Source organism: Canis aureus, chromosome 25 (assembly GCF_053574225.1).
Source record: "Canis aureus isolate CA01 chromosome 25, VMU_Caureus_v.1.0, whole genome shotgun sequence".
NCBI classification, from domain to species: Eukaryota; Metazoa; Chordata; class Mammalia; order Carnivora; family Canidae; genus Canis; species Canis aureus.
The window spans coordinates 5894689-5922153 of NC_135635.1; the positions used below are offsets into that span (position 1 = coordinate 5894689).

A 27465-nucleotide genomic window follows, 5' to 3' on the forward strand; every position below is an offset into this window, starting at 1 on the left:
AGGTAGAGTTCAGTTATTCATCAGTCTTATATAACACCCAGGGCTCCTTGCATCATATGCCCTCCTTAATGCCCATCACCCAGTTACCCAGCCCCCACCCCCCCTCCCCTCTAGCAACCCTTAGTTTGTTTCCTATGATTAAGAATCTCTTATGGTTTGTCTCCCTCTCTGATTTCATCTTGTTTTATTTTTCCCTCTCTTCCCCTATGATCCTGTTTTGTTTCTTAAATTCCGCATATGAGTGAGATCATATAATAATTGTCTTTCTCTGATTGACTTATTTTGCTTAACATATGGGAGGTAATTATTATCATTATCTATAGTTTATATATATCAGGCAACTACAGTACAGAGAGGTCTTTTTAAAATTTAATTAATTAATTAATTAATTTCAGAGAGGTCTTATACATTGTTCAGGATCATATAGTTAGTAAGTGGCAGAACCAGAATTCAATGCTGACATTTTATAGCTGTGCCTTTGGATAACTGAAGAGAGTGTAAATAGAAGATATTAAGAAAAAGAAGAAAACTGTGATGAGTTAGCCTGGAAATATGATTAAGCTAGTCCATAAAAACTATCTTCAGATGCTTGCTATCTCCTGATTAGAAGTATTGATGTACAGACATACGTAAAATGCATCCTAACTTGGTTTCTGGTTCCTTGGTTCCTGTCAATTGCCCAGATTTCATCCTGGAAAAAACGTAAAGCAAATATTATCAAATATTATCAAACAATGGCCTCAGTCATTAAAACAAAGTTTCAATAAAGCATTCTTAAAATACCTCATTGGGAGCAGTGAAGCTTCCTGGTGAACCCTGCAGGGGATAAACTTGCTGTGAAACGTGCTTGCAGATAACTACATGAACTAGTATTCTCAATAAGGCTGTTAGTTAATTCCATAAAATGTTGAAGGATATTTAACAAAGTTCGGCTTTTGAATAACTGATCATCCTGTGTCACTTCCTGAAAGTAAGTAGGTAGCCAGGCCAATGATCTTTCAAGACTGATTTTTTTTGTATATTTTTTTATTGGGAGTTTGATTTGCCAACATATAGTATAACACCCAGTGCTCATCCTGTCAAATGCCCCCCTCAGTGCCCAGTCACCCCATCCCCCCACCCACCTCCCCTTCCACTATCCCTTGTTTGTTTCCCAGAGTTAGGAGTCTTTTATGTTCTGTCAAGACTGATTTTGGATCATGGCATGAAAAACATGAGCACACACACATTAAAATAACTCTATTATTTAAAAATTTATCTCCTTCTGGTTTTTATATGCATTTTTACATAGTTATCATTATTATATATATAACTTTAATCCTAATATTTCACCTAATATTGTTACTTATTGTAAGTATTGAATATATCCCTCCATTTAAAATATTCATATAGAGGCACCTGGGTGGCTCAGTTGGTTGTGTCCAACTCTTGATTTCAGGTCATAATCTTGGGGTTTAGTAGGATTGAGTCCCACACTGGGCTCTGCATTGGGCATGGAGCCTGCCTAGGATTCTCTCTCCCTGTCCTTCTGCCCCCATCCCCTACTCGCTCACTTTCTCTCTTAAAAAAAAAAAAAAGGTAATATTCATTATATAGATGTAGCACAATCTTGCCTAGCCATTTCTTGACTGAAGCTTTGAGTTGCGAGGGACCCTAGACCAAAAATATTCCAACATTTCACTAAGCAGGAGGGTCATTTATCGAAATATTTCCACGGATAAGAAGAAAATATATTTTGGTGTATCTCATTTATTCAACAACTATATATTTTGAACCCCACAACATGTTATGCATTTTTGGATGGTCAAGAAGAGGTTCTTTCTTCCTGCAGGGAACTGTGGTGCAATAGGGATGTGATACCTGCCACAGAAGAGCTATGGATTTTTTTGAACTTGCAGAGGAAGGAGTAAGGGAAGTTAATGGAGTGCAGGGAATGTGAAATAGAATTTAAAGGGGAGCAAAGGGCTTAGAAAATTAAAAAGGAGGCAAAGGGTCTTCAGCTTCCACTTATGAAGGAGTAGTTGGGGATGCCTGGGTAGCTCAGTGGTTGGCCATCTGCCTTTGACTCAGGGCATGATCCCAGGGTTCCAGGATGGAGTCCCACATCAGGCTCCCTGCAAGGAGCCTGACGGGCACTGAGGGGGGCACTTGACAGGATGAGCACTGGGTGTTATTCTGTATGTTGGCAAATTGAACACCAATAAAAAATAAATTTATAAAAAAAAAAAAGAAGGAACCTGCTTCTCCCTCTGCCTATGACTCTGCCTCTCTGTGTGTCTCTCATGAGTAAATAAATAAAATCTTACAAAAAAGGAGTAATTGGTACCAGACTAGCTATCCTCATGCAAACAATTACATACTGGACAAATCATAGGAAATACCTGTTTTCAGCTATTGGAAAACATGCAGCACAAAACTATACTTTCAGAGAGAAGGGAAACAATTGAAGTGAGCCCTACCATCACCTTAGCTTTTTTTCCTTCCCACACTTTTGAGATCTGAGATCCAGGAAGGCAGAGCATGGTTGTATTGCTGAGTTAAAGAGACAAAAATAGATTATAGGGAGGCAGAGACTGAATTGTGGAGTAGAAGAGGAGGATGGTATGCAGAGAAAAACTTCTAGAAACCTGTATAAGGATCCCCACAAGACTTTAGCTGAATATTGCTAGGAGCTGTACATTGAGTAACTACTGGAATTCATTCAGAGTGGCAGACATTTGAATTCTGATCAGCCAAGGTGGAGGAATTTCACTGAAAACTAGGAGCATTCTTAGACACATCAGAAAGGCCACCCTTTAAGAATAGTATTGAACTAGCTCAAGTATAAAAGCTAATCTAGACCTGTTGTAACAAATTTTAAAAGCAGGGTTTGAAAAGATTAAACTGAACCTGAAGTATCTTTCTTTTTAAAAATGGAAATATAATTAACACACGTTACATTAGTTTCATGTGAATAACAGCAATTCAAGGGGCACCTGGCTGGCTCAGTTGGCAGAGCGTATGACTCTTGATCTCAGGGTTGCAAGTTTGAACCCTGTGTTGGGTGTAGAGATAATTTAAATAAATACAAGCTTAAAACCAACAACAACAACAAACCCACAGAGATTCAACAAGTCTATATATTATTTCAAGCTCACAAGTGTAGCTACCATCTGTCACCATACAATGTTCTTACAATACCATTGACTATATTCCTTACGGTGTACCTTTCATCCCCATGACTTATTCATTCCATAACTGGAAGCCTGTACCTTTCCCTCCCTTTCACCCCTTTTGTCCATTCCCCTACTCCTCTGGCAGCCACCAGTTTTTCTCTGTATTTGAATCTGTTTTGCTTTTTGCTTGTTTGTTTTTGAACCTCATGTATTTTAATTGTCTAGTAATATCAAGCCAAAATTCTTTTTAAAAAAGATTTATTTATTTATTTTGGAGAGAGAGAGAAAGAGAAAGAAAGAGAGAGTGTGAGTAGAGGGAGGGACATGGGCAGAGAATCTCAAGCAGACTCCGTCCTGAGTGTGGAGTCAATGCAGGGCATGATCCCACGAGCCTGAGATCATGGCTTGAGCCGAAATCGAGTCAGATATGTCTAGTTGACTGGGCCACCCAGGTGCCCTCGAAGCCAAAACTCTGTAAAGAAAGACAACAAAATTGAGACACTCAACAACAGAACTCCAGAATATCTAGCATCCAGTAAAACAATTAGTAGAAATGCAGAGGAGCAGGGAAATGTGATCATTAGCTAGAAAAAAAAAAAGAGGTAATAAAGGATACCGGCAATATTGCAGAATAGGAAACCCAGACTCTCCTTTCCCCATGGGGGCAAGGGTTTGACAACAATATACGAACCAATTAATTGTATGTGTGAGAAATCCAGAAACCAGGTAAGAGACGCCCAGATGGGCTTCTTCCTGTTAGATTTTGGGAGTTCTGATTCTCTCCTGCTTCAGCTTCTAAATGGCTGACTTCTTCACCATCAACAAAATGACAAATCTGAAACAGCATAAATAGGGAAAGTCTGCTTACTGCGCTAGAACGGGAGACCCCATGGGGTGGGAGACCCTGCTACCTCCAGGTTCAGTGAGTATGTAAAATATCCTGCTCCAACTCTCCTGCTGGTGACTCCATGAGACTAGCTTGCATCCTCCATTCTGGCTGGAGACAGAGCTGGGAGAGAGTTGCCTCGAGTCTGGGCACAACGACACCAACCAACATGCTTTCTAAATGATTAAGAAGAGGGATCCCTGGGTGGTGCAGCGGTTTGGCTCCTGCCTTTGGCCCAGGGCGTGATCCTGGAGACCCGGGATCGGGTCCCACGTCGGGCTCCCGGTGCATGGAGCCTGCTTCTCCCTCTGCCTGTGTCTCTGCCTCTCTCTCTCTCTCTCTCTCTCTCTCTCTGTGACTATAAAAAAAAATGATTAAGAAGAAACATATCTTCTGTTACCCCATTTATTATATTCATTCGAGGAAAAATAGTGGATGTTTGTAGGAAGCAGCATTTGTGCTTTTGTGAAATTTGAAAGCTTATTTTTTTTAAAAAAAATATTTTATTTACTCATGAGAGAGAGAGAGAGAGAGAGAGAGAGAGGCGGAGACACGAGCAGAGGGAGAAGCAGGCTCCATGCAGGGAGCCTGATGTGGGACACAATCCTGGGACTCCAGGATCACTCCCTGGGCTGAAGGCAGGTGCTAAACAAACCACTGAGCCACCGAGGGGGCCCCTGAAAGCTTATGTTATTCAAGTGTATTCCTGAAAGTGGACACAAACTGTTAATATCTAATCTTTTGAGACCAGCAACCCCAAACATGGATAAACAAGTAATAGATATATTTTTGGTTTGAGGGGTGGTGAAGGCTATTTTCTGTAAAAAAAAAAAAAAGAAAAAAAAAGAAAAAAAAAAAGAGGATTCAGGAGAGAGAATAGACAATATATCCCAGCCAAACACACTGAAGCTCCAGCAGGAAAATTCTTGCCATTCACTCACCAGAACCCTTCTCAGCATCTCATGGCATGGCTGGTCTGATTGGGAGGAAATCCTCAGTTCCCAACTCCTTCCTCCGGAAGCGAAGGAGTGAAATATATGTCCAATGTGCTGATTTTGTGTGTGTGTGTGTGTGTGTGTTGCAAAGGAACTCGTTTCTGTCTTGCCTTCATTTAAGTATTGATAGGAGTAGGATGTCAGGTTGGGGGCCGTTGAAAACAAAGCCTGGGTGGCTCAGCGGTTGAGCATCTGCCTTGGGCTCAGGGCCTGATCCCAGAATCTTAGATCGAGGCCTGCATCGGGCTCTCTGCATGGATCCTGCTTCTCCTTCTGCCCCTGTCTCTGCCTCTCTGTGTGTCTCTCATGAATAAAGAAATAAACCCTAAAAAAAAAAAAAAAAAAAAAGAAAGAAAGAAAAAGAAAAAAGAAAACAAAGCCAATCAGGTCAGGCACCAGGGTTTGCAGTACCACAGATGGACACCAGGTGGGACTCCAGTACCGCAACTTTCTACTCCCCCAGAGAGGCTGTCTATTGCAAAGGGACAAGCTGAGAGATCTCTCCTTTCCCTTTATTCCCTTTCACTAATTTTTATATTCCCCAAATGAATGAGACCATATACTGTTTGTCCTTTTCCGATGGACTTATTTCACTCAGCATAATACCCTCCAGGTCCCCCCACGTCGAAGCAAATAGTGGGTATTTGTCGTTTCTAATGGGGTAATGGAAGGGGAAGTGGGCGGGGGTGTGTGTGTGTTGGGGTGACTGGGTGATGGGCACTGAGGGAGGCACTTGGCGGAATGAGCACTGGGTGTTATGCTATATGTTGGCAAATTGAACTCCAATAAAAAAATAAAAATAAAAATAAAAAAGTAAATTACTTTCAATAACCAAAAAAAAAAAAAAAAAAAAAAAAATCTCCAATAGTAACTCAACCGTCTACCAGCAAGTAAATAAATAAATATGTTGTGGTATACTCATATAATAGAAAACTACTAAGTAATAAAACGGAATGAATCATGTAGCATTGATGAATATCAAAAAAACTATACGGGGTGAAGGAAGTCAGGCACAAAACACGATTCCATTAACGTGAATTTCTAGAACAGGCAAAACTCGTTTATAGTTACAGGAAATAAGATCAAAGCTTACCTGGTATCAGGGAGGAGGCACTGACTGCTCAGGGATGTGAGGGAACTTTTTTTTTTGTGTGTGCAATATTTTAAGATATAAAATTACCCATGTTTTTATTTAAAAATTTTTAATTGGAGTTCGATTTGCCAACATATTGCATAACACTCAGTGCTCATCCTGTCAAGTGCCCCCCTCAGTGCCCGTCACCCAGTCACCCCCACCCCTCACCCACCTCCCTTTCCACTACCCCTGTTTATTTCCCAGAGTTAGGAGTCTCTCATGGTCTGTCACTGAGGGAACTTTTTGTAGTGATGGAAATGTTCTAAATCTTGATGGTGGAGGTATAAATTTATCAAAACCTATCAAAATGTACACTTAAAATAGGTGCATTTAATTATATGTGAAATTTCCCTCAACAAAGGTATTTAAAAATCTATGTTAGTTAAAGTCATCTTGAGTAGAGGAAACGTTGAATTGTCAGAGCTCCCACTGCTGTCAACTCAGAAGCGGTAAGAGCCTCTTTTTTTTTTTTTTTTTTTTTAGACAACATAAAAAATAGTTCTGTTTTAATTGGTATTTCTTTTAGTAGCTTGAATATTTATTTCATATTTTATTATTCATTTATATGCCACTTATAATTTTTATATTCATATTATTTGTCCATTTTCAATAAAAGCTTAGGTGTCCTTTTTATGAGTTTGAGTGAGTTTTTAATATATAATTATTTTAATATAGTAATAAATGGGTCATTGTTGATATAAGCATTTTTCTCAGTTTGAATTGTCTTACAATCTTATGGGATTTTGCTCTTTAGTGAACTTCATATTTTATTTTATTTTATTATTATTATTTTTTAAATAAATTAATTTTTTATTGGTGTTCAATTTAAGAGCCTCTTTAAGAGTGAAATAAGTCAATCAGAGAAGGACAAACATTATATGGTCTCATTCATTCATTTGGGGAATATAAAAAATAGTGGAAGGGAATAAAGGGGAAAGGAGAAAAAATGAGTGGGAAATATCAGAAAGGGAGACAGACCATGAGAGACTCCTAATGGGAGTCTGGGAAACGAACAAGGGGTGGTGGAAAGTGAGGTGGGCGGGGGGTGGGGGTGACTGGGTGATGGGCACTGAGGGGGACACTTGATGGGATGAGCACTGGGTGTTATGCTATATGTTGACAAATTGAACTCCAATAATAATAATAAAAAAGGAATAGAAATCCATGTTACTGTTTCCACAGGCTCCCGAATGCAGCCTTGTTGAAAGGTGCACGCCACAGGATTCCTGACCTTTGTATGTCTGCCCTGTTTCCAACTTCCTGAATACTAACCTACTACTACATTCTGTTCAACTTTTGAAATCTCTTTTGGGTTTTGATGTCTCCTTCTTACCCATCGACTTCTCACCCACTTTGAACGTCCTGGTACAGATGTCCCAATGCCTGTCACATACCCTGGAGGTTGTTCTTTTCAGACTGGCCTGGTTTCTCTTCTATCATTCTCATTCTGACAGATATTCAGCATAGTTTGGTTCTTTGTAACAAAAAACATTCACATGTACACCCCATCCACCCTCAAGGGTTAGTTTCTTCTTCTTATTTTTTTAATCTTTTATTTATTTTTAATTTTTTATTTAAATTCAATTTGCCAACATATAGTATAATACCCAGTGCTCATCCCATGAAGTGCCTTCTTTAATGCTGGTCACCCAGTTACCCCATCCCCCAACCCACCTCCCCTTCCACAGCCTTTTGTTAGGAGTTAGGAGTCTCTCATGGTTTGTCTTCTCTAATTTTCCCCCACTCAGTTTAAGGTTTAGTTTCTTCTTGAATAGAGTTGGAAAATGGGAGTTTTATCTTGCATTCCTCTAGAGCTGTATTTTGGGGAATTATTCCTTAGCTGCAGGTACTGATTTCCACTATTTCCATCTTGGTAGATCCTTTATCTATCTATCTATCTATCTATCTATCTATCTATCTATCTATCTATCTATCTATCTACCTATCTACCTACCTACCTACCTATTCGTGAGCATATATAGAGAGAGGCAGAGAAGAGGCAGAGGGAGAAGCAGGCTGCTTGCAGGGAGCCTGATGGGGGACTTAATCCCGGGACCCTGAGCAGAAGGCCAATGCTCAACCCCTGAGCCACTCAGGTACCTCCATCCTGATAGATCCTGGTTGACATCTCTGATGGCCTGGGCCAGGAACTTCCAGGCTACTTCTCTTATTTGGGCTCTACCCTCTTTCCATGGGCATCAGAGTAAAGGCTGATATGGATGAGGAAATTACCTATTACTGCTTGGTTTTTATTCTTCACAACACTGGCCTGTAAGACTGGATGGGTATTTCCAACATTCTTCTCAAAAGACTAGTGTATCAAAGGAATCTTAGGTTATTGATTTGATACTTTTCTTCCTTACTAATACAGATATTTAATGTTAGAATTTCCTTCTAAACACTGCTTTAGCTGCATCCTACTAATTTTAGTTTTTTTTTAAGATTTTATTTATTTACTCATGAGAGAGACACACACACACACACACACAGAGGGGCAGAGACACAGGCAGAGAAGCAGGCTCCACGCAGGGAGCCCAACACGGGACTCGATCCCTGGTCCCCAGGATCAGGCCCTAGACTGAAGGCGGCGCTAAACCGCTGAGCCACCTGGGCTGCCCTACAAATTTTAGTTTTAATATGTTATATTTTAATTTTTATTCAGTTCAAAATATTTCTTAATTTCCCTAAAGATTTCCTCTTTGACCAGTTGGTTATTTAGAATTGTGTTTAATTTCAAAATGTTTGGGGAGCCGTCCACATATCTTTCAGTTACTGTTTTTTAATTTAATTCTGTTATGATATTTTAGGTTTTTTTCCCCCATGTATGTTATTTTCCCATTCTATTTTACTCCTGTCTGAGTTAGAATTTTCATATTTCTATTCTTTTACAAGTTGACCTGAAAATTTTACCAATACATTTTCAATAAAGTTAATTAGTACCTTAACCATTATGTTATACAAAACCTTAGAAAACTTTACTCTGAATATTGCCTGACATATTATTTTCAATAATTTTAATTATGAATATCTAACCCCACAAATTAGATATTGTTATTATTCTCTTTGTTACGTGTCATGTCTAGGAAACAGATTGTGAGAGGGAGATTGGTGTGCAAGTAGTTTATTGGAGAGTGCTTTTGGAATCAGCACCTGTATATGTGAGTGTGTGGGGCAGTGGGTAGGAAGCTGAAGTGAGTAGGATTGGTCAGAGGGACAACTTGAACGATAGTGCAGTCACAACAAAGTGCTTCAGCATCTATGTCATGGGCGTGGTCCTGGAGTGGATTAAGAACAGTGGTCGTGCAGCAGCCATGGAGAAGCTCAGCTCCATCAAATCACAAATGATTTATGATATTATTGATAATTCTCAAGGATTCTATGTATGTCCAGTGGAGTCCAAGAACAGGAGCAAGATGAATATTCCATTCCGCACTGGCAATGTCAAAGGAGATGATGCTTTAGAAAAAAGATTTCTTGATAAAGCTCTCGAACTCAATAGGATTTCCTTGAAGGGGCATAGGTCTGTGGGAGGCATCCAGGCCTCTCTGTATAATACTGTCACGATTGAGGATATTTAGAAGCTGGCAGCCTTCAGGAAGAACTTTTTGGAGATGCATCAGCTGTGAACACATCTTAATCAACATATGCTCTCCCCTTGAATAGTGTACAAAATTGGAAGTAACTTGGGGATGGCGGTAGAAACTTAGCAAACACGATATTTTTTTCGAGTGAACCTGCTTCTTAGGGACCTCGTTTTTCAAAGAACAATAGCACAACATCCACATTTCTGCAAAGCTGGTTGGTCTTAATGGCCCTCACCTTCATTCTGACTTGAACTGGCAGTGTTTTTTTTTTTTTTTTTTAATCTTCCTTTAGCTTTTCTAGTGAATTCCAGCTAATTTTGTCTTTGCTGCTACTTTTTCTAGCTAGATCTCAGTATTCAAACTTGCCTGTGGACTTAATAATGAAACTTGAAGTTACTTATTTCTGGGACACACACACACACACACACACACACACACACAGCACAGAGGTTGGGTGGGGACCTCTAGATGCTGAATCTTGATCCTTTACAAAATGACACGATGGGGTGTCCTGGGTTTTGCAGCTGTTAATTCAGGACCACACTGACTGTGTGGTGAGTGTTGAGGGATTCCAGGCTAAAGGGCAAGATAAAAGTGACATACTATATGTTCATATAGCAAGGTCTGTTTTTAATACCAAATAGTTTATATGTCTATGCAGTCTGTTTCTAATAATGCGATTCTTGATGATGCACGTAGAGACTTAGAAAATTTGTTAGAATCCTTGTCTTCATGTATTAGGTGTTATAACACTTGCAATGGTGTGTCCCTCCCCTCTCCCTTTAGTCTTCAAAAAAACTACTTTGTAAGATTTCAAATTTCCCTGATTCCCTTTGATGTTCCTTTTAGTGGGTAGAAGAGAAGGTTGGTTGGTTGCTTTGTTCTTTATTTTTCATTGAGGCTGTTAAATTAGGATTCTCTGTTAAACTCCCTGCTCGTTGGTTTCACTGGACAGTTCTCTTTATAGCATTTGACCAGTGATGCTGTGAAGTTCTGGAAGATCTTTGTGGAAGAGTTTTTTCTCCTATTGTTTATTCACTGTCAGTTATTTTCTCTTGACTATGTAGAGGACATTCAAGTCCTAAAACATGTAAACCTTTATCAATAAATTTCTTTACCTGCTATTAAACAAAACAAAACAAAACAAAACAAAGCAAAACAAAACAAAACAAAACAAAAAAGTGCTCAGTCTCATGGGAAGTTGTGAAGTCTCAATGGCCAGGCAAGTGCTGTCCCCTACTGAGGCAAGGGGGCTCATTCCTCTGAGAGTAACTGCTCAGAGAGGGTTTCAGCTGAATGCTATCTGCAGATAATCCTCCTAGCAACTGGGGGAATGAGTGCTTTCATCGTGTAACTGGTAAAAGGAATCAGGTCTGTGCACCATATCATCCATTATAGCGCATCCTTGCCTGGATGTGGACATGTTAACATGAAGTACAAACCTGAAGGAGAACAGGCCAATGGTTTTGTGTTCTCAAGAGAGAACTTTAGTATTACTGTTAATTGTTAATTATTTTTTTCCATGAACCATGACAGAGGCAGACATATTCCCTGGTAGTTTCTTTTTGCTAAAAGCCAAAAAACTAAAAGAAAGCTTATCACTTTTGGAGATATCAAAGAAATTAGTGAAAAAATGTTAGAATTTATAACCTATTTTGGTGAGGTGGCTGGGTGGAAGATATATTTACAAAAAAGCACTTGTTCTCTGTACTATTGGTAAATACCTAAAAATGGAAAGAGGAAAATACCTCATTCACATTAACAACAAAAAAGTGTCATATACTTAGGAATAAGTTCAATAAAAAAGGCACTGAATATGTAAAAAGAATACTATAAAATCTTACTGAAATATATAAAATAAAATATGAATAAAAGAAACATACTTGTAACCTGAGATTAAAAATTTAACAGTAAAAAGTTACTTTCTAAAAATTATTGTATATATAATACAGTAACAAGAAATTATCTGAAAAGGAATAAAGAAAGCAATCTTATTTACAATAGCATCAAAAACAATAAAATACTTAGGAATTAATTTAACCAAGGAGGTAAAAAATTTGTACATTGAAAACTATAAGACATCAATGGAAGAAAATGAAGAAGATACAAAGAAGGATATCACATGTTCATGATTGGAATAATTAATTTTGTTAAAATATTTATACTATTTATTATGTAAACTATAAAAATAGAAAAAAACAATGTTAAAATTTGTATGGAGCCACAAAAGACCTCAAATAGCCAAAACATTCCTGAGAAAGAAAAAACTGGAGGCATCACACGTCCTTATTTCAAACTATATTACAAGGCTACAGTAATCTAAGTAGTATGGTACTGGCATTAAAAACAAGATACCTAGACTAATGGAACAGAGAATGCAGATATGAGCCCACACATGTATGGTCAACTAATCCTTGACAGAGAAGTCAATATTCAACAAGGAAAAGATAGTGTCTTTAAGAAGTGGTGTTGGGAAAACCGAATATAAATGTGCAAAAGAATGTGATTGGACTTTTATTTTATACCACTCATGAGAATTAACTGAGAATGGATTAAGGACCTAAATGTAAGTCTTGAAATGATAAAACTCATATAAGAAAACACAGGGAAAAATCTCCTTGACTTTGGTCTTGGCAATGATTTTTTGATATAACATCAAAAGCACAAGCAACAAAAATAAGCAAGTGGGATCATGTCAAAATAAAAAGCAAACGTAGCAGCAAAAGTACAGCAAAAGTAACAATCTACAAAATGAGAAGACAATCTATTGCTAAGAACATTAAGTAAATCTTAAATATTCTTACCACAGGCACACATGTACACAAACTGTCATTGCGTGAGGGACTAGGGATGTTAACTAACCTTAATGTGGCAATCATTTCACACTATACATGTGGGTCAAATCATCATGTTGTGCACCTTTATGTCAAATCTTAATTAAATATTTATCTAATGAAGCCTAATAAGAGAAAAAAAGAATGTGAAAGAGAATGTGCAAATGTGGCAAAATTTTGGCAGTGGGTGAATCTACTACACAAAGAGTAAATGTGAGTTGATTATAATATTCTTACAAATTTTATATAAGTTAAAAAAAATTTTGGGACTCCTGGGTGGCTCAGTGGTTGCTTGAGTGTCTCCCTTTAGCTCGGGTCATGATCCTGGAGTCCTGGGATAAGAGTCCTGGATTGAGCTCCCTGTGGGGGGCCTGGCCTGCTTCTCCTTCTGCCTGTGTTTCTGCCTCTCTCATCAATAAATAAATAAAATCTTAAAAAATAAACATAGACATTTTATAAATTAAAATGAGGGCACTTGTGTGGCTCAGTTGGTTAAGCATCTGACTCCTGATTTTGACTTGGGTCATGATATTAGGGTCTTGAGATCAAGCTCCATGTTGGGCTCTGTGTTCAGTGGAGAGTCCCTCTCCTTCTCCCTCTACCTGTCTTTCTGCCCTTCCTTCACTCATGCTCTCTAAATAAATAGGTAAATAAAGAAAATTTTTTTAAAAAAATGAAAAATAGGTTAAGATTTGCATTCTTGGTAATTACAGACCTATGAATTTGTTTTAATTAATATTTCATTAAAAAGGTAAAATTCATTTTAGTATGTTTTAAAATAATTTGTATAGTTAGTATATTTTAGAGATTTTGTTCGTTCGTTCATTCATTCATTCATTCATTCATTCATGAGAGACACACAGAGAGAGGCAGATACACAGGCAGAGGGAGCAGCAAGCTCCCTATGGGGAGCCCCATGTGGAACTCCATCCTGCACCCCCAGGATCACGCCCTGAGCCCAAGGCAGGTGGTCAACCACTGAGCCACCCAGGCCTCCCTAGTTAGTATATTTTAAAATAATTTGCAAGTTAGGATTTATATATATATATTTTTAAAATTTTTATTTATTTATGATAGTCACACAGAGAGAGAAAGAGAGGCAGAGACACAGGCAGAGGGAGAAGCAGGCTCCATGCACCGGGAACCCGACGTGGGATTCGATCCCGGGTCTCCAGGATCGTGCCCTGGGCCAAAGGCAGGCGCCAAACCGCTGCGCCACCCAGGGATCCCCAGGATTTATATTTGTATATTTGCATTTTTTTGTTGATACTTTTCTCAGTTCACAGAAATGAATCATTAAGCAGAAGAGCAGTTATAGAAATAGTGGTACAAATACAACAATTCAAAATAAGCTATGTAAATTGAGAAGACTTTGGTGCAGATACAGAATGTGAATCCATAGTGCTAAGTGACTTCGCAAGGACTTTTGCACAAGCAACCCCAAAAGAAAAGCACCAATAGAAATCACTCCCTTTCCAAATGTTATTTGCTATAAATAACTCTCTAATTCAATTAATAATTTGTCTGAAATTTTTGTGTCAAGTCCAAGATCTAGTCTCATTGTACACCTAGTGATAATTTTCCTGGATTATGGGAGGAAGTAGAACAGGTGAGTGTATTAACCAGAAGAAGTAGTAATCAATATTATTGTGGATTTAGGGTTTGGAAGGTCTTCCTCCAAACAGTAGCCCTGGGCTCTCTCTATAAATTACCACTCATCTGCAAGCTACAGTTTTGGATGGCACCTGCCAACTGCATTTTGAAGCAGATGATTTTGATTCCTTAATCTCTAGAAGTCCTTCAAATAAGTCTGGTTTGGGAAACTTGAGTTTTAGCACAGCATCTGAGAGAATGAACAGCTTCCTAGCATATTCCTGAAAAATCCATGTGTGGTCAATGCCTCCTCACTGCTTTAATTCAGATCTCAGCCTACACACAGAGGACCCTACCTGTCTGGTAGCTGGAGCTTTCCTTCATTAGCTGTGCTGATATCTTTCCACATGCTTCCTCTTTCAGTGCTGTGGTCTTTGTTTGTTGTTCTTCTTTGGTGTATTGCCAAGAATCTGTGTCTTTCTCTGAATGCTTGTAATTGTTCCCTTTAGACATCTCCCATCTTCTTTTTCATATGACCACAAGATATGCTATTTTACAAACATTTCCAGGGAAATAATGGCTCCTCTTGCCTGAGGCACATTTATTTTCTGGGCTTAGCTGTGTAGATTTGAATACTGCTTTTTATTGCTTCAGGGAAGGGCAGAGACACAACCAAATTTTGGGCAAGCAGGCTGCTGCTGTAAGTCTTGACTTGGCTAGAAGCATAGTAAACCCCTGTGATTCCTGATATCTTGGCCCACCATTTTATTCTATCACAAGTACTTAGTCCATAGGTCAGTGCAGGAGGCATTTTACATCAGATTTCACTATTGGAGAGACCAGTCCTCAGGACTAGCTTTTTCTTTCTTTCTTTCTTTTTTTTTTAAAAATATTTTATTTATTTATTCATGAGAGACAGACAGAGAGAGGCAGAGACATAGGCAGAAGGAGAAGTAGGCTCCCTGAGGGGAGCCGGATGTGGGACCCAACCCCAAGGACCCCGGGAACACGCCCTGAGCCAAAGGCAGATGGTCAACCACTGAGCCACCTAGGCATCCCAGGACTAGCTTTATTTATCTGTCCCTCTTTTGTATGGTTTAAGATCATCCTCTGCTCCCAGCCATATTTTCAATCATACTTGTTTAGTGTGATAGAATTCCTATTTTTGTTCTTCACGCACCTCTCAATGCCTCTGGGTAGAATGGAAGAGAAAGGCAGTAGTAACATTTCACTGTGTTTCTGAACATGTATCTCTTTGCTATCAGGACTTTCTGTTCATCTCTCTTGGCACCAAGATCCTGTATACTTGTTTCACTCATGCTACTACACATACTGGTTATCCATGATATGGAAGACAGATAAAACTGAGAGGGGTTTGCCCTGATTCTGAAGAGCTGTAGGATATAACAGTTAGGAATACCTTCAATTTGGAAGTCTTAGAATAAAGAGCATTCTCTTTATTCTCTTCCCTGCCATGAAGGAGGATAATAGTTATTGGCATCATGACGTGAAGCTTGATGCCAGCAGGTTGGAGTAATTATTTAGAACTAGTACTCACAACTCTACTTGCTCAATGGCACCGATCTTAAAAAAGCTCAGATCCAGAATCTTGTTTTATGGACTCTAACTATATCCTAGTCCAATCTTTTTTTTAAAAATTTATTTTTATTTTTTAATTTTTATTTATTTATTTATATTTTTAAAATATTTTATTTATTTATCCATGAGAGACACAGAGAGAGACAGAGACACAGGCAGAGGGAGAATCAGACTCCCCCACGTGTGACTAGATCCTGGGTCTCCAGGATCACACCCAGGCTGAAGGCAGCGCGAAACCGCTGAGCCACCCGGGCTGCCCTACAGGTGGTTTTAGGGTTGTCCCCAAAATGCAGCTCCTTTAATGTTGAGAAGTTTTCACTCTCTTACATAGGTGAGGACTGGATAAAAATGAATCTCTTCTACATGTCTCCTACTTTCTCACACATGGAGTTGTTTTCCTTATCGTTATCCAGCAGTCTCGATTCCATGTGGCCGAACTTTTTTTTTTTAATTGTACTTATTTACATTTTTTTAGAGAGAGAGAGAGCACTGTATGAAGGGGGAAAGGGGGAGAGAGAGGGAAGGAGGGGAGAGGAGGGGAGGGGAAGGGAGACGGAGGGAGGGAGGGAGGGAGAGATACAGAGAGACAGAGAGAGAGAGAGAGAGAGAGAGAGAGAGAGAAAGAGAGAGAGACAGAGACAGAGGTAGAAGCAGGCTCCCCACAAGGAGCCAGATACGAGAATGTCCTAGTCCAATCTTAAAGTGCTCAAAGTCTTGTCTTTTTAACCTTTTGTGACCAACTCTGAGGCTGTCTATAAGTTTCTATATCCATGACAAATCTTCAAGTTATTACTTTTGGATTTACATAATATCTTAATTAACATAAATGTAGTACCTGGCTATTTAGTGGTAGTGGTGGTTAGGGGTGGAGAGCCTGGTAATAGCTCATAGGATAGCTAGATACTGTCATACATACTTTTCAAATTCTCTATTTTCCTGAAGTAGGAAGTCTCTGGATCCAGGTTATATCTGATTTTTATAGTCTATGTTGCTATAGTTTATCCCTATTCCTGAGCCCCTAGCCATGAACCACCATATCATGGGATTCTTTCTGGGCTTTGCCGAATGCCTGGATTGACTGGACAACTGCCAGCTCTGATCCTGGGACTATGGCATGTAATGACATATACTCCCTTTCCATATTCTGTATGTCTCTAGGGGGCAAGGGGTGTTGGCCATGGGCCCTTATTTTATTTTCTGATTGCCTCACTCATATTAGCCCTGAAGCCTCCTTTGTTCCTGAGGTAGACTGGGGACATCCTGCTTCCTTCAAGAAACAAAGGTACAAACAAAACCAAATGGGAACAGAATCATGCTTGAAACTCTCTCTGGGCAGAAAACAATACCTGGTATGGACTAGAGAGTAGGGGAGGAGAAGGAAAAATGGGGTGAAAGTACAGAAGGAAGCTGGCAGGCTCAGCTGGCATGGCCAGTCTCTCTTTATCCTCTTCCAGGAGGTAGGGCTTTATTCCAGGGCCCCTGAGGCTTTCTCCACAAATAAAAGGAGGTGAAGTTGTGTGGTGCCTCCATTTCAGGCTCTTGGGGGCAGCCAAAATGATGTCCTTTGTCTCTCTGCTCCTGGTTAGCATCTTGTTCCCTGCCATCCAGGCAAAGCAATTTACAAAATGTGAGCTGTCCCAGGTGCTGAAAGACATGGATGGCTTTGGAGGCATTGCTTTGCCTGAATGTGAGTTCCCTGCTGCCTTGCTTCATCTCATTTTTCATCTACCTGTCTCTTCTACCCTCATTTTCTTCTCCATTTTCATACAATTATATAATAATCCTCTTATCTTCTTAACTGTTTACTCTTTTGTTACTTCTATTCATGTATCTTCCATTTCTTATCATCTGATCCTTATTGGAACTCTTCTTCTCATTAAGACACTTTGTGCATTGTAATATTTGGAAATTAATTAGAGAGTCTTTCTATGTCTGGTAATACAGGTCCTCATTTATGCTATAAATGCTGTGTTTGGACACCTCTGTAATAGCTCTTTCTCATCTTTCCCTCAGGGATCTGTACTATATTTCATACCAGTGGTTATGATACACAAACCATAGTCAATAACAATGGTGGCACAGACTATGGACTTTTCCAGATCAGCAATAAATTTTGGTGCAAGGACGACCAGAACCTTCAGTCAAGGAACATCTGTGACATCTCCTGTGACAGTGAGTAGTCTCTTTTACCCTGTTCCTCTGTTTTCCTGGAGCCTACCCCTGGGATAATCTCATTTTTGGTATCAAAGACACCTCTGACTTCATTGTCTTCTACTCTACTTTAGTTGTGGGACTTGAATAGACAGTAAAAGGGTGTTAGAATTTTCATGTTCACCAAAGCCGCAGGCAGTTCCCTGAAGTAGATGAGCTTAGCGGTTTGGAAATCTTGAAGTCTGATACCCTGCATTTTCAGAGTTGATGAAGCTGATAATTCCTCTGAAGATACCCAAGAGAAGTGAAGGGGGGCATTACCGTATTGGCTTTCTAATATAGGAAGACAAGAGGCATAAGCCTCCATTTCAGAGAAGGACCAGACTTGCTTGATCCAGGGAAGAGGGAACTCACTATCTTTCTGGGTAATACTTAGCTCTCACATTCCTGTCCTTGTAACTCCTGCCAGAGTTCCTGGATGATGACCTTACTGATGACATGATTTGTGCCAAGAAGATCCTGGATAAGGAAGGAATTGACTACTGGTGAATCCTCATTCTATTTTCTACTTTTCCCTTCTCTTCCTTTTTCTCACTTCTTTAGGCCAGCACCACTGCCCTCTCCTTCTATCTCCTGGCTATTTAATGTAGAATGTATTTTCCAAAACAAAACTCATCCAGCAGACTCAGGTTTCCAATTTTCAAGCCTCCTCCATGACACTCTTGTTTGGTAATATTCCTATTAAGCATAGGGAATAGAGGACTGGGACCTAGGTCTCCCTTCACCTGAACATGGACATCTATTTCTGATTGTTTAGTCCTAGACCCTGAAGTAAGCTCTTGATACCATTCATGTCCTTTCCAGCCCTACAATTTTCTTGAAGTTTTAAGTGTATCCTATTCCACTAGGTGGCTCAGTGTCCCTTGTCATTTGGCTAGGAAAGTCTTTCTCTAATTTTCATCCACACTCTACCACCTTGGCCCTCCTGCGGGTAAAGTTAGATGGAAGTTCAAGCTAAAATCCAGTTAGCCAACTTGTGCTGTCTCCTTTTCCATTATCAGGTTGGCCCATAAACCACTCTGCTCTGAGAAGCTGGAGCAGTGGCGCTGTGAGAAGTTGTGAGTGCCTGCTGTCACTGGTGCTTCTGCTTCTGTATGTTCCTGGAATGCCTCTTCCCTAAGGCTACCTCAGTTTGCTTCTTTCTTCTTCCTTGAAGCTGATTTGTCTCTGAATCCTGAGCTCTGTGGTGACACCACTGGACACTTGAGGACTATTCTCCAGCAATGCATGGCTGGTACACTGGACTTTTGACCCTTGTTCAGTGCCCTCTGATGGCACTTTCAGTACAACAATGGATTTCATCTCTGTCTTGAATAAAGGGCCTGATTTTGAATGACTAGCTGTATTTTCTTCCCAGAGGGAGGAGGAGGAAATAGCATGAATGGGTGGACACTGAAGTTGTAGGTCATAGTCACCTCTCATCTCTATTGAAGAGGAAATAGGCTGAACTTATAATAGAAAGATGGAGGTTACTTTCTGTACCAATTCAATTCAACAAGGTTACTGATCATTTGGCATATTCAAAGAACTATCGAGGGAGTCAAAAATAGGCAAGAGGGTCTCTTTCCTCACGGACTAGTAGGAAAGAGAAGATAAGTATTGATAAATAATTATAATACAAGGAATAATGTCATAGCATCATGAGAGAGGTTAGAAATGTTCTTCAAGCATTCATAAGAGAAAAAGGTACTTTATTTAGGGGAGTGCTATGGGAAAAAGAGATCAAAGAAGGATTCATGAAAGGAGTGACAGTTAAGTTGGTTTTGAAGTATGGGTTGGATTTTGACTGGTGGAGATGTGGGATAGGAGAAGAACAGAAAGGACAAGGGCAAGGATGGGGCACCAAGAATCTATAATGTGGGGGATGTGGGTGGCTCAGTGGTTGAGCATCTGCTTCTGGCTCAAGTTGTGATCCCGGAGTCCTGGGATCGAGTTCCACATCGAGCTCCCTGTAGGGAGCCTACTCCTCCCACTGCCTATGTCTCTGCCTTTCTCTTTGTGTCTGTCATGAATAAATAAATAAAAAAATCTTTAAAAAGAAAAGAATCTGAAATGGGTGACTTGAATGGTTTGACGGACTTCCTTACTCTTGAGGTAAGGAAATATCCTTTTTTTTTTGGTTTTTGTTTTTGTTTTAGATAAGGAAATATCCTTCACAAAGTGCTGTGAGAGGATCACAGGACCCTTACAGTCAGCTTAGCCATTGAAGAATTTTGACATTTGGGCCTTTTTATTTTTATTTTTTATTTTTTATTTTTTAATAAATTTTAAAAATTTTTATTTATTTATAATAGTCACACACACACACAGAGAGAGAGAGAGAGAGAGAGAGAGAGAGAGGCAGAGACACAGGCAGAGGGAGAAGCAGGCTCCATGCACCGGGAGCCCGACGTGGGATTCGATCCTGGGTCTCCAGGATCGCGCCCTGGGCCAAAGGCAGGCGCCAAACCTCTGCGCCACCCAGGGATCCCCATTTGGGCCTTTTTATTTGAACGCTGTACTCCATTAGTCTTCCTTGCTGCTTTGCTTTTTTTTTTTTAATTTTAAGATTTTTTTGAAATTTTTATTCTTATAAATTTATTTTTTATTGGTGTTTAATTTGCCAACATATAGAATAACATCCAGTGCTCATCCTGTCAAGTGCCCCCCTCAGTACCCGTCACCCAGTCACCCCCAACCCCCGCCCACCTCCCCTTTCACCACCCCTAGTTCGTTTCCCAGAGTTCAGAGTCTTTCATGTTCTGTCTCCCTTTCTGATATTTACCACTCATTTTTTCTCCTTTCCCCTTTATTCCCTTTCACTATTTTTTATATTCCCCAAATGAATGAGACCATATAATGTTTGTCCTTCTCCCATTGACTTATTTCACTCAGCATAATACACTCCAGTTCCATCCACGTTGAAGCAAATGGTGGGTATTTGTCGTTTCTAAAGATTTTTCTTTTTTTTTTTTTAAAGATTTTATTTATTTATTCATTAGAGACAGAGAGAGAGAGAGAGAGAGAGAGAGAGAGAGGCGCAGAGACACAGACAGAGGGAGGAGCAGACTCCTCGCAGGAAGCCCAATGTGGGACTTGATCCTGGGACTGAGATCACACCCTGAGCCAAAGGCAGCTGCTCAACTGCTGAGCCATCCAGGTGTCCCTAAGATTTTACTTTTAAGTAATCTATACACCCAACGTGGGACTCAAACTCACAACCCCGAGATCAAGAGTAGCATGCTCTACTGATTGAGTCAGCTAGGTGCCCCTGCTTTGCTTATTTTTAAGGGCAATTTATCCCAATGATTATGAGATATGTGAAAGGAGGAGATTTGAGTCCTAAAGTCTGTTTTGGCTACTCATTGATGGTGTGAACCTGGGCATGTCATCTCTGCCCTCTGTGCTTCCAGCATTTCAAACTTCCAATTTAAAGCACCATATTTCTGTACAGATAGCTAACAGAGACATGAAAAGATGCTCAACATCACTTGGCATCATGGAAATACGAATCAAAACTACAATGAAATGCCACCTCACACCTGTCAGAATGGTTAGAATTAACAACACAGGAAACAACACGTGTTGGTGAGGATGCAGAGAAAGGGAACCCTCTTACACTGTTGGTAGGAAACCAAAGTGGTTGTATCAGTTTTGAGGTTCTTCAAAAATTAAAAATAGAACTACTCCATGATCCAGCAATTGCACTATTAGGTATTTACCCAAAGGAAACAACAAAAAAAAACTGATTTGAAGGGATATATGCACCCCTAGGTTATAGCGGCATTATCAACAATAGCCAAATTATGGAAAGAGCTCAAATGCCCTTTGACTGGTGAATGGATAAAGAAGATGTATATACACACACATAATGGAATATTACTCAGCCTTGCCATTTGCAATGACATGGATGGAGCTAGGGTATTATGCTGAGTGAAATAATTCAGTCAGAGAAAGACAAATACCATATGATTTCTCTCATATATGGAATTTAAGAAACAAAACATATGAACATATGGGAAAGATGAACATATGGTAAAAAAAGAGAGGCAAACCAAGAAACAGACTTTTTTTTTTTTTAAAAAAAAAGATTTTATTTATTCATGAGAGACAGAGAGAGAGGCAGAGACATAGGCAGAGGGGGAAGCAGGCTCCCAGCCAGGAACCTGATGTGGGCATTGATATGGGCCTTGCTGAGGGCCTCGATCCCTGGCCTCAATCCTGGGACTTGTTCCCGGAACTCGATCCCGGGACTGGGATCATGCCCTGAGCTGAAGGCAGACGCTCAACCACTGAGCCACCCAGGTGTCCCTCTTTCTCTCTTTCTATCCCAATTTCTCCTCCATGCTACTTTCCTCTGACATCTACATATAATTTTCTTTGGATAAGTACCCCAAATTGGGAATACTGGATCATGTAATAGTTCTTTTTTAGTTTTTTTTTGGATCCTTCATAGGGTTTTTTGTGAGAATTTTCTTGAGTGGTAACTGGGCCTCCTGTGGATAGATATCAGATGCTCCATGGAGGTATCCCCATCTTGCTTCATTAGGGGAGGATTTTGGGGTCAGAGGAACTAATGCTTCTCTTTTGCAAAAGGAAGAATGCTGAGATAGCTGGTAATAGCTCTTCCTGCTTCCTCTTCTGTTGCACAACTCTTTCTCCTGTCACGAGAGGATGCAGTGGAGCTAGGTTACAAGGTAAGCCTGAGCTTCCTGGCCAGCACCCTCCTGAGAGCTGTCTTCACTTCCTGGTTCTTCAGACTGTAGATGAGAGGGTTTAGCAGTGGGGTCACCACACTGTACTGCATGGAGAGTACTTGTTCCAGGGCTGAGCCAGATGCTGGGGTCATGTACCTTGGAGGGAATAGCACAAATGAGTAAACTGAGACCAGAACAATGGTCACAATACTGTTGGCAGCCATGGTCCATCCCATCCCAGAGACTCTGCAAAGAGGGTCCTCAGAGCTGAATGAACTAATGGTGGTAACAGCATCTAGATATGATTGTGTGATTAGGGAGAGCTGAGTCATTTCTACCTTCAATGCCTCCAAACATGTGTTATCTTGTAAGAGCTGCCCCAAGGGAAAGGAAAGTGCTGAAGGTTAGAATAAAACTAACAATTTCATGTGTTTCTGTAGTACTTCAAAGTCTTCAAAGCATATTTTCTTAATAGTTATGATAAAGGTGTGAGGATTTTTTCCTCTTCTTTTCCTTGTATATACAACTATATGTTCTCATCTTGTGGGGATTGCTTCTTACAAAAGTGTATGGTTATTCTAATAATGCTATCATTGTTCCCAACATTTATGGCTCTGGGAATTACCCTCAGTCACGGCACATCATTTTATATAATGCTAGTGGAACAAACATTTGTCCTTTTAGGTGCCTTTTTCTTTGGTTTAGAAAAGAAGCCAAGCTTGGTAAATAAAGTGGAAGATAAAAATGTGTTAAGCACAAGATACGAATCAAAAATAATAAGGTTAAATATTGAGGATCATTTTTTAAAATTTATTTTTTATTGGTGTTCAATTTGCCAACATATGGAATAACACCCAGTGCTCATCCCATCAAGTGCCCCCCTCAGTGCCTGTCACCCAGTCACCCCCATCCCCCACCCACCTCCCTTTCTACCACCCCTTGTTCGTTTCCCAGAGTTAGGAGTCTCTCATGTTCTGTCTCCCTTGAGGTTCATTTTGTTGAGGATCACTGGGAGTATTTCCCAAAGAAGCGTTATTTATTTATTTATTTATTTATTTATTTATTTATTTCAACAGTGCCATCATCATTGGAATGTTATTTGTAGGTTCTGGTGTGCTTGATTTAAAAAGATATTCATTTTACTGTCATTTTTCTTCATCTAATTTATCCCTCCTAATATTTCTGTGGAGTAGGTAGGAGCAATCTTATAGTCTCCTTATGGCATATGAAGAATAGGATACAGAGAAGATAAAGAGATTTGTCCATAGCCTCAAATGAGCTCTTCTGGACTATTCCTTATCATCTTTTTCTTCTCCTTCTTTCTCTCTAAGTAATAGGCAAGTGAGAAAAGTATGGAGCAATTTGTATAAATCCATCTCCAGGTCACCAGTAGACATCATGGACCATTAATTATTCTGCTCCTAGTAAGTGAGGACTTGTCAGCTAGAGCTGTTTATGTTTGAGACAAGCGTGGTAGGAAAGAGCACGAGATTTAGAGTCACTTATATTATGGCTCAATTTCTAACTTGCTCTGGGGACTCTGAGAAATTACTTGGTACTCTTGAAACTTAGGTTCCTTACCTGAAAGTGAGATTAATAATATTTCTCTTATAGTGTGCTACATATTAAAATTGAGCTTGACCACGTAAAATGGCTGGTGTATAGAAGTTGTCTAATAAACACTTATAGCACAAATAAGCTTCAGAGACATCATCTTCCAGTAGGAAAAAAGATATCATCTGTTTCAAGAATGATATGTTTTATTGTTTTGTCTAGCACTGAATAAAAATCTACAAGGGCTTTCTGATTTCCTTTTCCTATTAATCGTAAGTTAACAAAAGGAAGAATGTCTCTAGTCCTTTTACAAGCTCATCTTTCAGAGTTAGACAATTGAGACCTGAGAAAGAAAATAGATTTTTTATAATTCACACAGCTCGTCTACAGCAGAGCCAGAACTAGAACTCAGGCCTTCTGAATTCCAATCCAGTCATTTTCCTGCTATTTTGCAATGCTCTGTTCTACAGACCAGGACACTTTTGGGCAAAGGATATCTTACATTGACATTTGGGAGGTTATAGTATGACATACCTGATAACTCCTGAACCATAAAAGTTGGTGATCACAAGAAGATGAGAAGAGCAGGTGGAAAAGATCTTTCTCCGACCAGTGGCAGAGTTGATTCCTAGGGCTGTTATGATGATACGAGTGTAGGAGCCCAGCAATAGGACAAAGGTACCAAGGCCCAGGACTGCCATGGTGGTCAGGTTGGAGGCAACAATAACATAGGGGTCAGAACAGGTCAGCAGGAGCACTGGGGGAAGCTCACAGGCAAAACTACGGACAAGATTGGGCCCACAGAAGTGCTGCTGAGCCAGAAGGATGCTGTTAACCAGGCTAGTCCCTACTCCTATGGCCCAGGATGCTACCACCAGGCCAGTACATAGCTTCTTGTTCATAGCCACCACATACAACAGTGGGTGGCACACAGCCTGGAACCGGTCATAGGCCATGACTGAAAGGAGGCAAGTTTCAGTGGCCCCAGAAAATATGACCAAGGAGATCTGGGTGAAACATTCAACAGAGGAAACAGTCTTCCACTTGGAAAGGAGGTTCTCTAGCAATTTAGGCACAATGATTGAGGAATAGAAAGCATCCAAGAAGGAGAGGTGACTCAGGAAGAAGTACATGGGTGTGTGGAGGTGAGAATCAGCCCTGGTGACCAGCAGCATCGCCAGGTTCCCCAGAATGGTCAGGAGGTAAATCCCCAGGAAGAGCACAAAGAGCAGAGCCTGGATCTGAGGATTGTTGGATAGTCCTAGGAGGACAAATGTGACTGTGGTTATGTTGCCAACTTCCATGGTGCATGCACTTCAGTTCTCCTTTCAGGACAAGAATGGAAAAGAATGATCTAATGAGTTATCAGTCTTGGGGATGAAGCATTGGAAGTAAAACTTCATGGCTGATCCAGGACAGATTGTGTAGCAGGAACACCCCTGCCACGTCAGACCTCATTAGTCCTTCCTGGCTCAGGGAAGGAAACTATTGGCTAAGGTGGAGAAAGTGGGAAAGAAGAAAGTAGACAAGCAGATATGGAAAGGAAAGAGAAGAGAATAGGGATTATCCGGACTGGAGAAGGAAAGAAAAGCATTTGGGAACAGATGTACTGTTTTCCAGTTCCAAAAGAAACTGAGCTCAAACCACAGGAGGGCTGACTGGCACAGTGAATAAGTGATGACATTTTAACTGATTGGCTGACAGACCATGATGAATGATTGATTGATAGAGGTACTGTGCACCTAATGATGGTGCAAGTCATTTCTCTGCTACAGTAAGTTCAAGAGTAAGTCCCTTGAGTTTCTCATTTTAAAAAATCTGGGAAAACTAGATGGTTCTAAAGCCCATTCCAGCTTAGAAATTCTAAAGATTAAAAAAAAAGAAATTCTAAAGATTAAGGGACAATTTAATTTGGGTTTCACTGGTACTAAATAGAAATACTTTCTCCCCTTCTGTGTCAACCCAAGCAGAAGTGGTACATGAGTGTGCTAATTTCACGGAAGCCAGGAAGGAGGAAGCCCTCAAAATGGAGGTGAGGGTTGTGCCCATCGGCTACTCCAAGGTCTTCCCATTCCTGGGTTTCTGTGAATCTATACTATACAGAACTCTTCTGTTCTGTAATCTTAAAACTTTACATGAAAGTCCATGAAGACTGTGCTATCCTCTGAGATGGTACCAGAGGATTTGGATAAAGTCAACTCAAATTTGGACCATTTTCTGTGCATCACAGGGATGGTAAAAGCGGGAGAGAGAGAGAGAAGAGAGAAAAGAGAGAAAAAACCCACCAAGAACACCTGGTAAAATGTAGAGTTATAGGTTTTAGCCTAGATCAGAGCAAGGTAAAATTGTCACCTTTCTCTTTGATGGGTAACTCAGTAGATAAGTGAGATTCTGATCTCTATTGATGGCTTGTGCACTCATGGATTCCCAGAGAAGGTAGTTACAGGAGAAGATGGATATGAATGAGAAGATTTGTCTTCACCTGTGCATCCTAGGCCAACAAGAGATGATCTCAGTGGATGGTAACCAAATGACAGTATTTCCAACCCTGGACCAAAAATCCCAGATGTGGCTGGGGCTTTTGTGGGCTACCCTCAACTTTGTCCTTCCTTTAGAAGACTCAGGGGTGGAACTTCTTAGCAAGGAAATGTCCCTATAGTCTTTCTGTCTACGGGGAAGACTTCTTGACTCTGCCTCCCATATAACAATGGCCAGAGGGACTTGATCTCAGTTCTAGACCTTGGAGGCTGAGGGAGGTCCCTGGAGATGTCCTTAAGCAGGAGGCCTGCCCTGAATGTGAATGAGGTCTCCAAGGGCCAACTATTCCTTCCCAGAATCACTCTTGTTTCAGTGGGTTGCATCATACAAGGGGAAGGGGGGAACTAGGGTAGCCAATAATGTCTAAAGATAAAAATATAGAGTTCTAAAGATTTCTGGTACAAAAACCTGGAATTTCTTTCTTCTTTCTCTCCCTTCATCTTTCCCTTCCTTCTCATTTTGTTATGCTTTTTTTTTTTAAAAAGATTTTATTTATTTATTCATGAGAGGCACAGAGAGAGAGAGAGAGAGGCAGAGACACAGGCAGAGGGAGAAGCAGGCTCCATGCAGGGAGCCCGACCTGGGACTCGATCCCGTGTCTCTAGGATCATGCCCTGGGCTGAAGACAGCACTAAACCGCTGGGCTACCACGGCTGTCCAGCATTTTGTTATGTTTTAAATTATATTTATGATTATGAAAATAAT

The 27465-nt window shown here is 40.2% G+C and overlaps 2 protein-coding genes across 2 annotated transcripts; one reads left to right on the top strand and one right to left on the bottom strand.

Moving 5' to 3' along the window:
• The first annotated feature begins 17299 nt into the window (after positions 1-17299).
• Positions 17300-19328, top strand: LALBA (lactalbumin alpha). The gene is made up of 4 exons (XM_077871837.1): positions 17300-17468; positions 17795-17953; positions 18402-18477; positions 18994-19328. Exons 1-4 carry the CDS (start codon positions 17336-17338, stop codon positions 19052-19054), a joined length of 429 nt encoding a protein of 142 aa, XP_077727963.1. The 5' UTR covers positions 17300-17335; the 3' UTR covers positions 19055-19328.
• Positions 19329-22661: 3333 nt separating this feature from the next.
• On the bottom strand, positions 22662-25526 carry OR5BS1 (olfactory receptor family 5 subfamily BS member 1). The gene is made up of 2 exons (XM_077871838.1): positions 24757-25526; positions 22662-22824 (listed from the first exon to the last, which is right to left on the bottom strand). Exons 1-2 carry the CDS (start codon positions 25524-25526, stop codon positions 22662-22664), a joined length of 933 nt encoding a protein of 310 aa, XP_077727964.1.
• Between the last annotated feature and the right edge of the window lie 1939 nt (positions 25527-27465).

Excerpts from the sequence above, each read along its gene's own strand:
- OR5BS1 (XM_077871838.1), bottom strand. The coding sequence starts at position 25,526 with ATGGAAGTTGGCAACATAACCACAGTCACATTTGTCCTCCTAGGACTA. Across the intron at positions 22,825-24,756 it reads TATGGTTCAGGAGTTATCAG|GTACATGACCCCAGCATCTG; the intron begins GTATGTCATACT and ends ATTCCCTCCAAG.
- LALBA (XM_077871837.1), top strand. The coding sequence starts at position 17,336 with ATGATGTCCTTTGTCTCTCTGCTCCTGGTTAGCATCTTGTTCCCTGCC. Across the intron at positions 17,469-17,794 it reads AGGCATTGCTTTGCCTGAAT|GGATCTGTACTATATTTCAT; the intron begins GTGAGTTCCCTG and ends TCTTTCCCTCAG. Across the intron at positions 18,478-18,993 it reads AAGGAAGGAATTGACTACTG|GTTGGCCCATAAACCACTCT; the intron begins GTGAATCCTCAT and ends TTCCATTATCAG.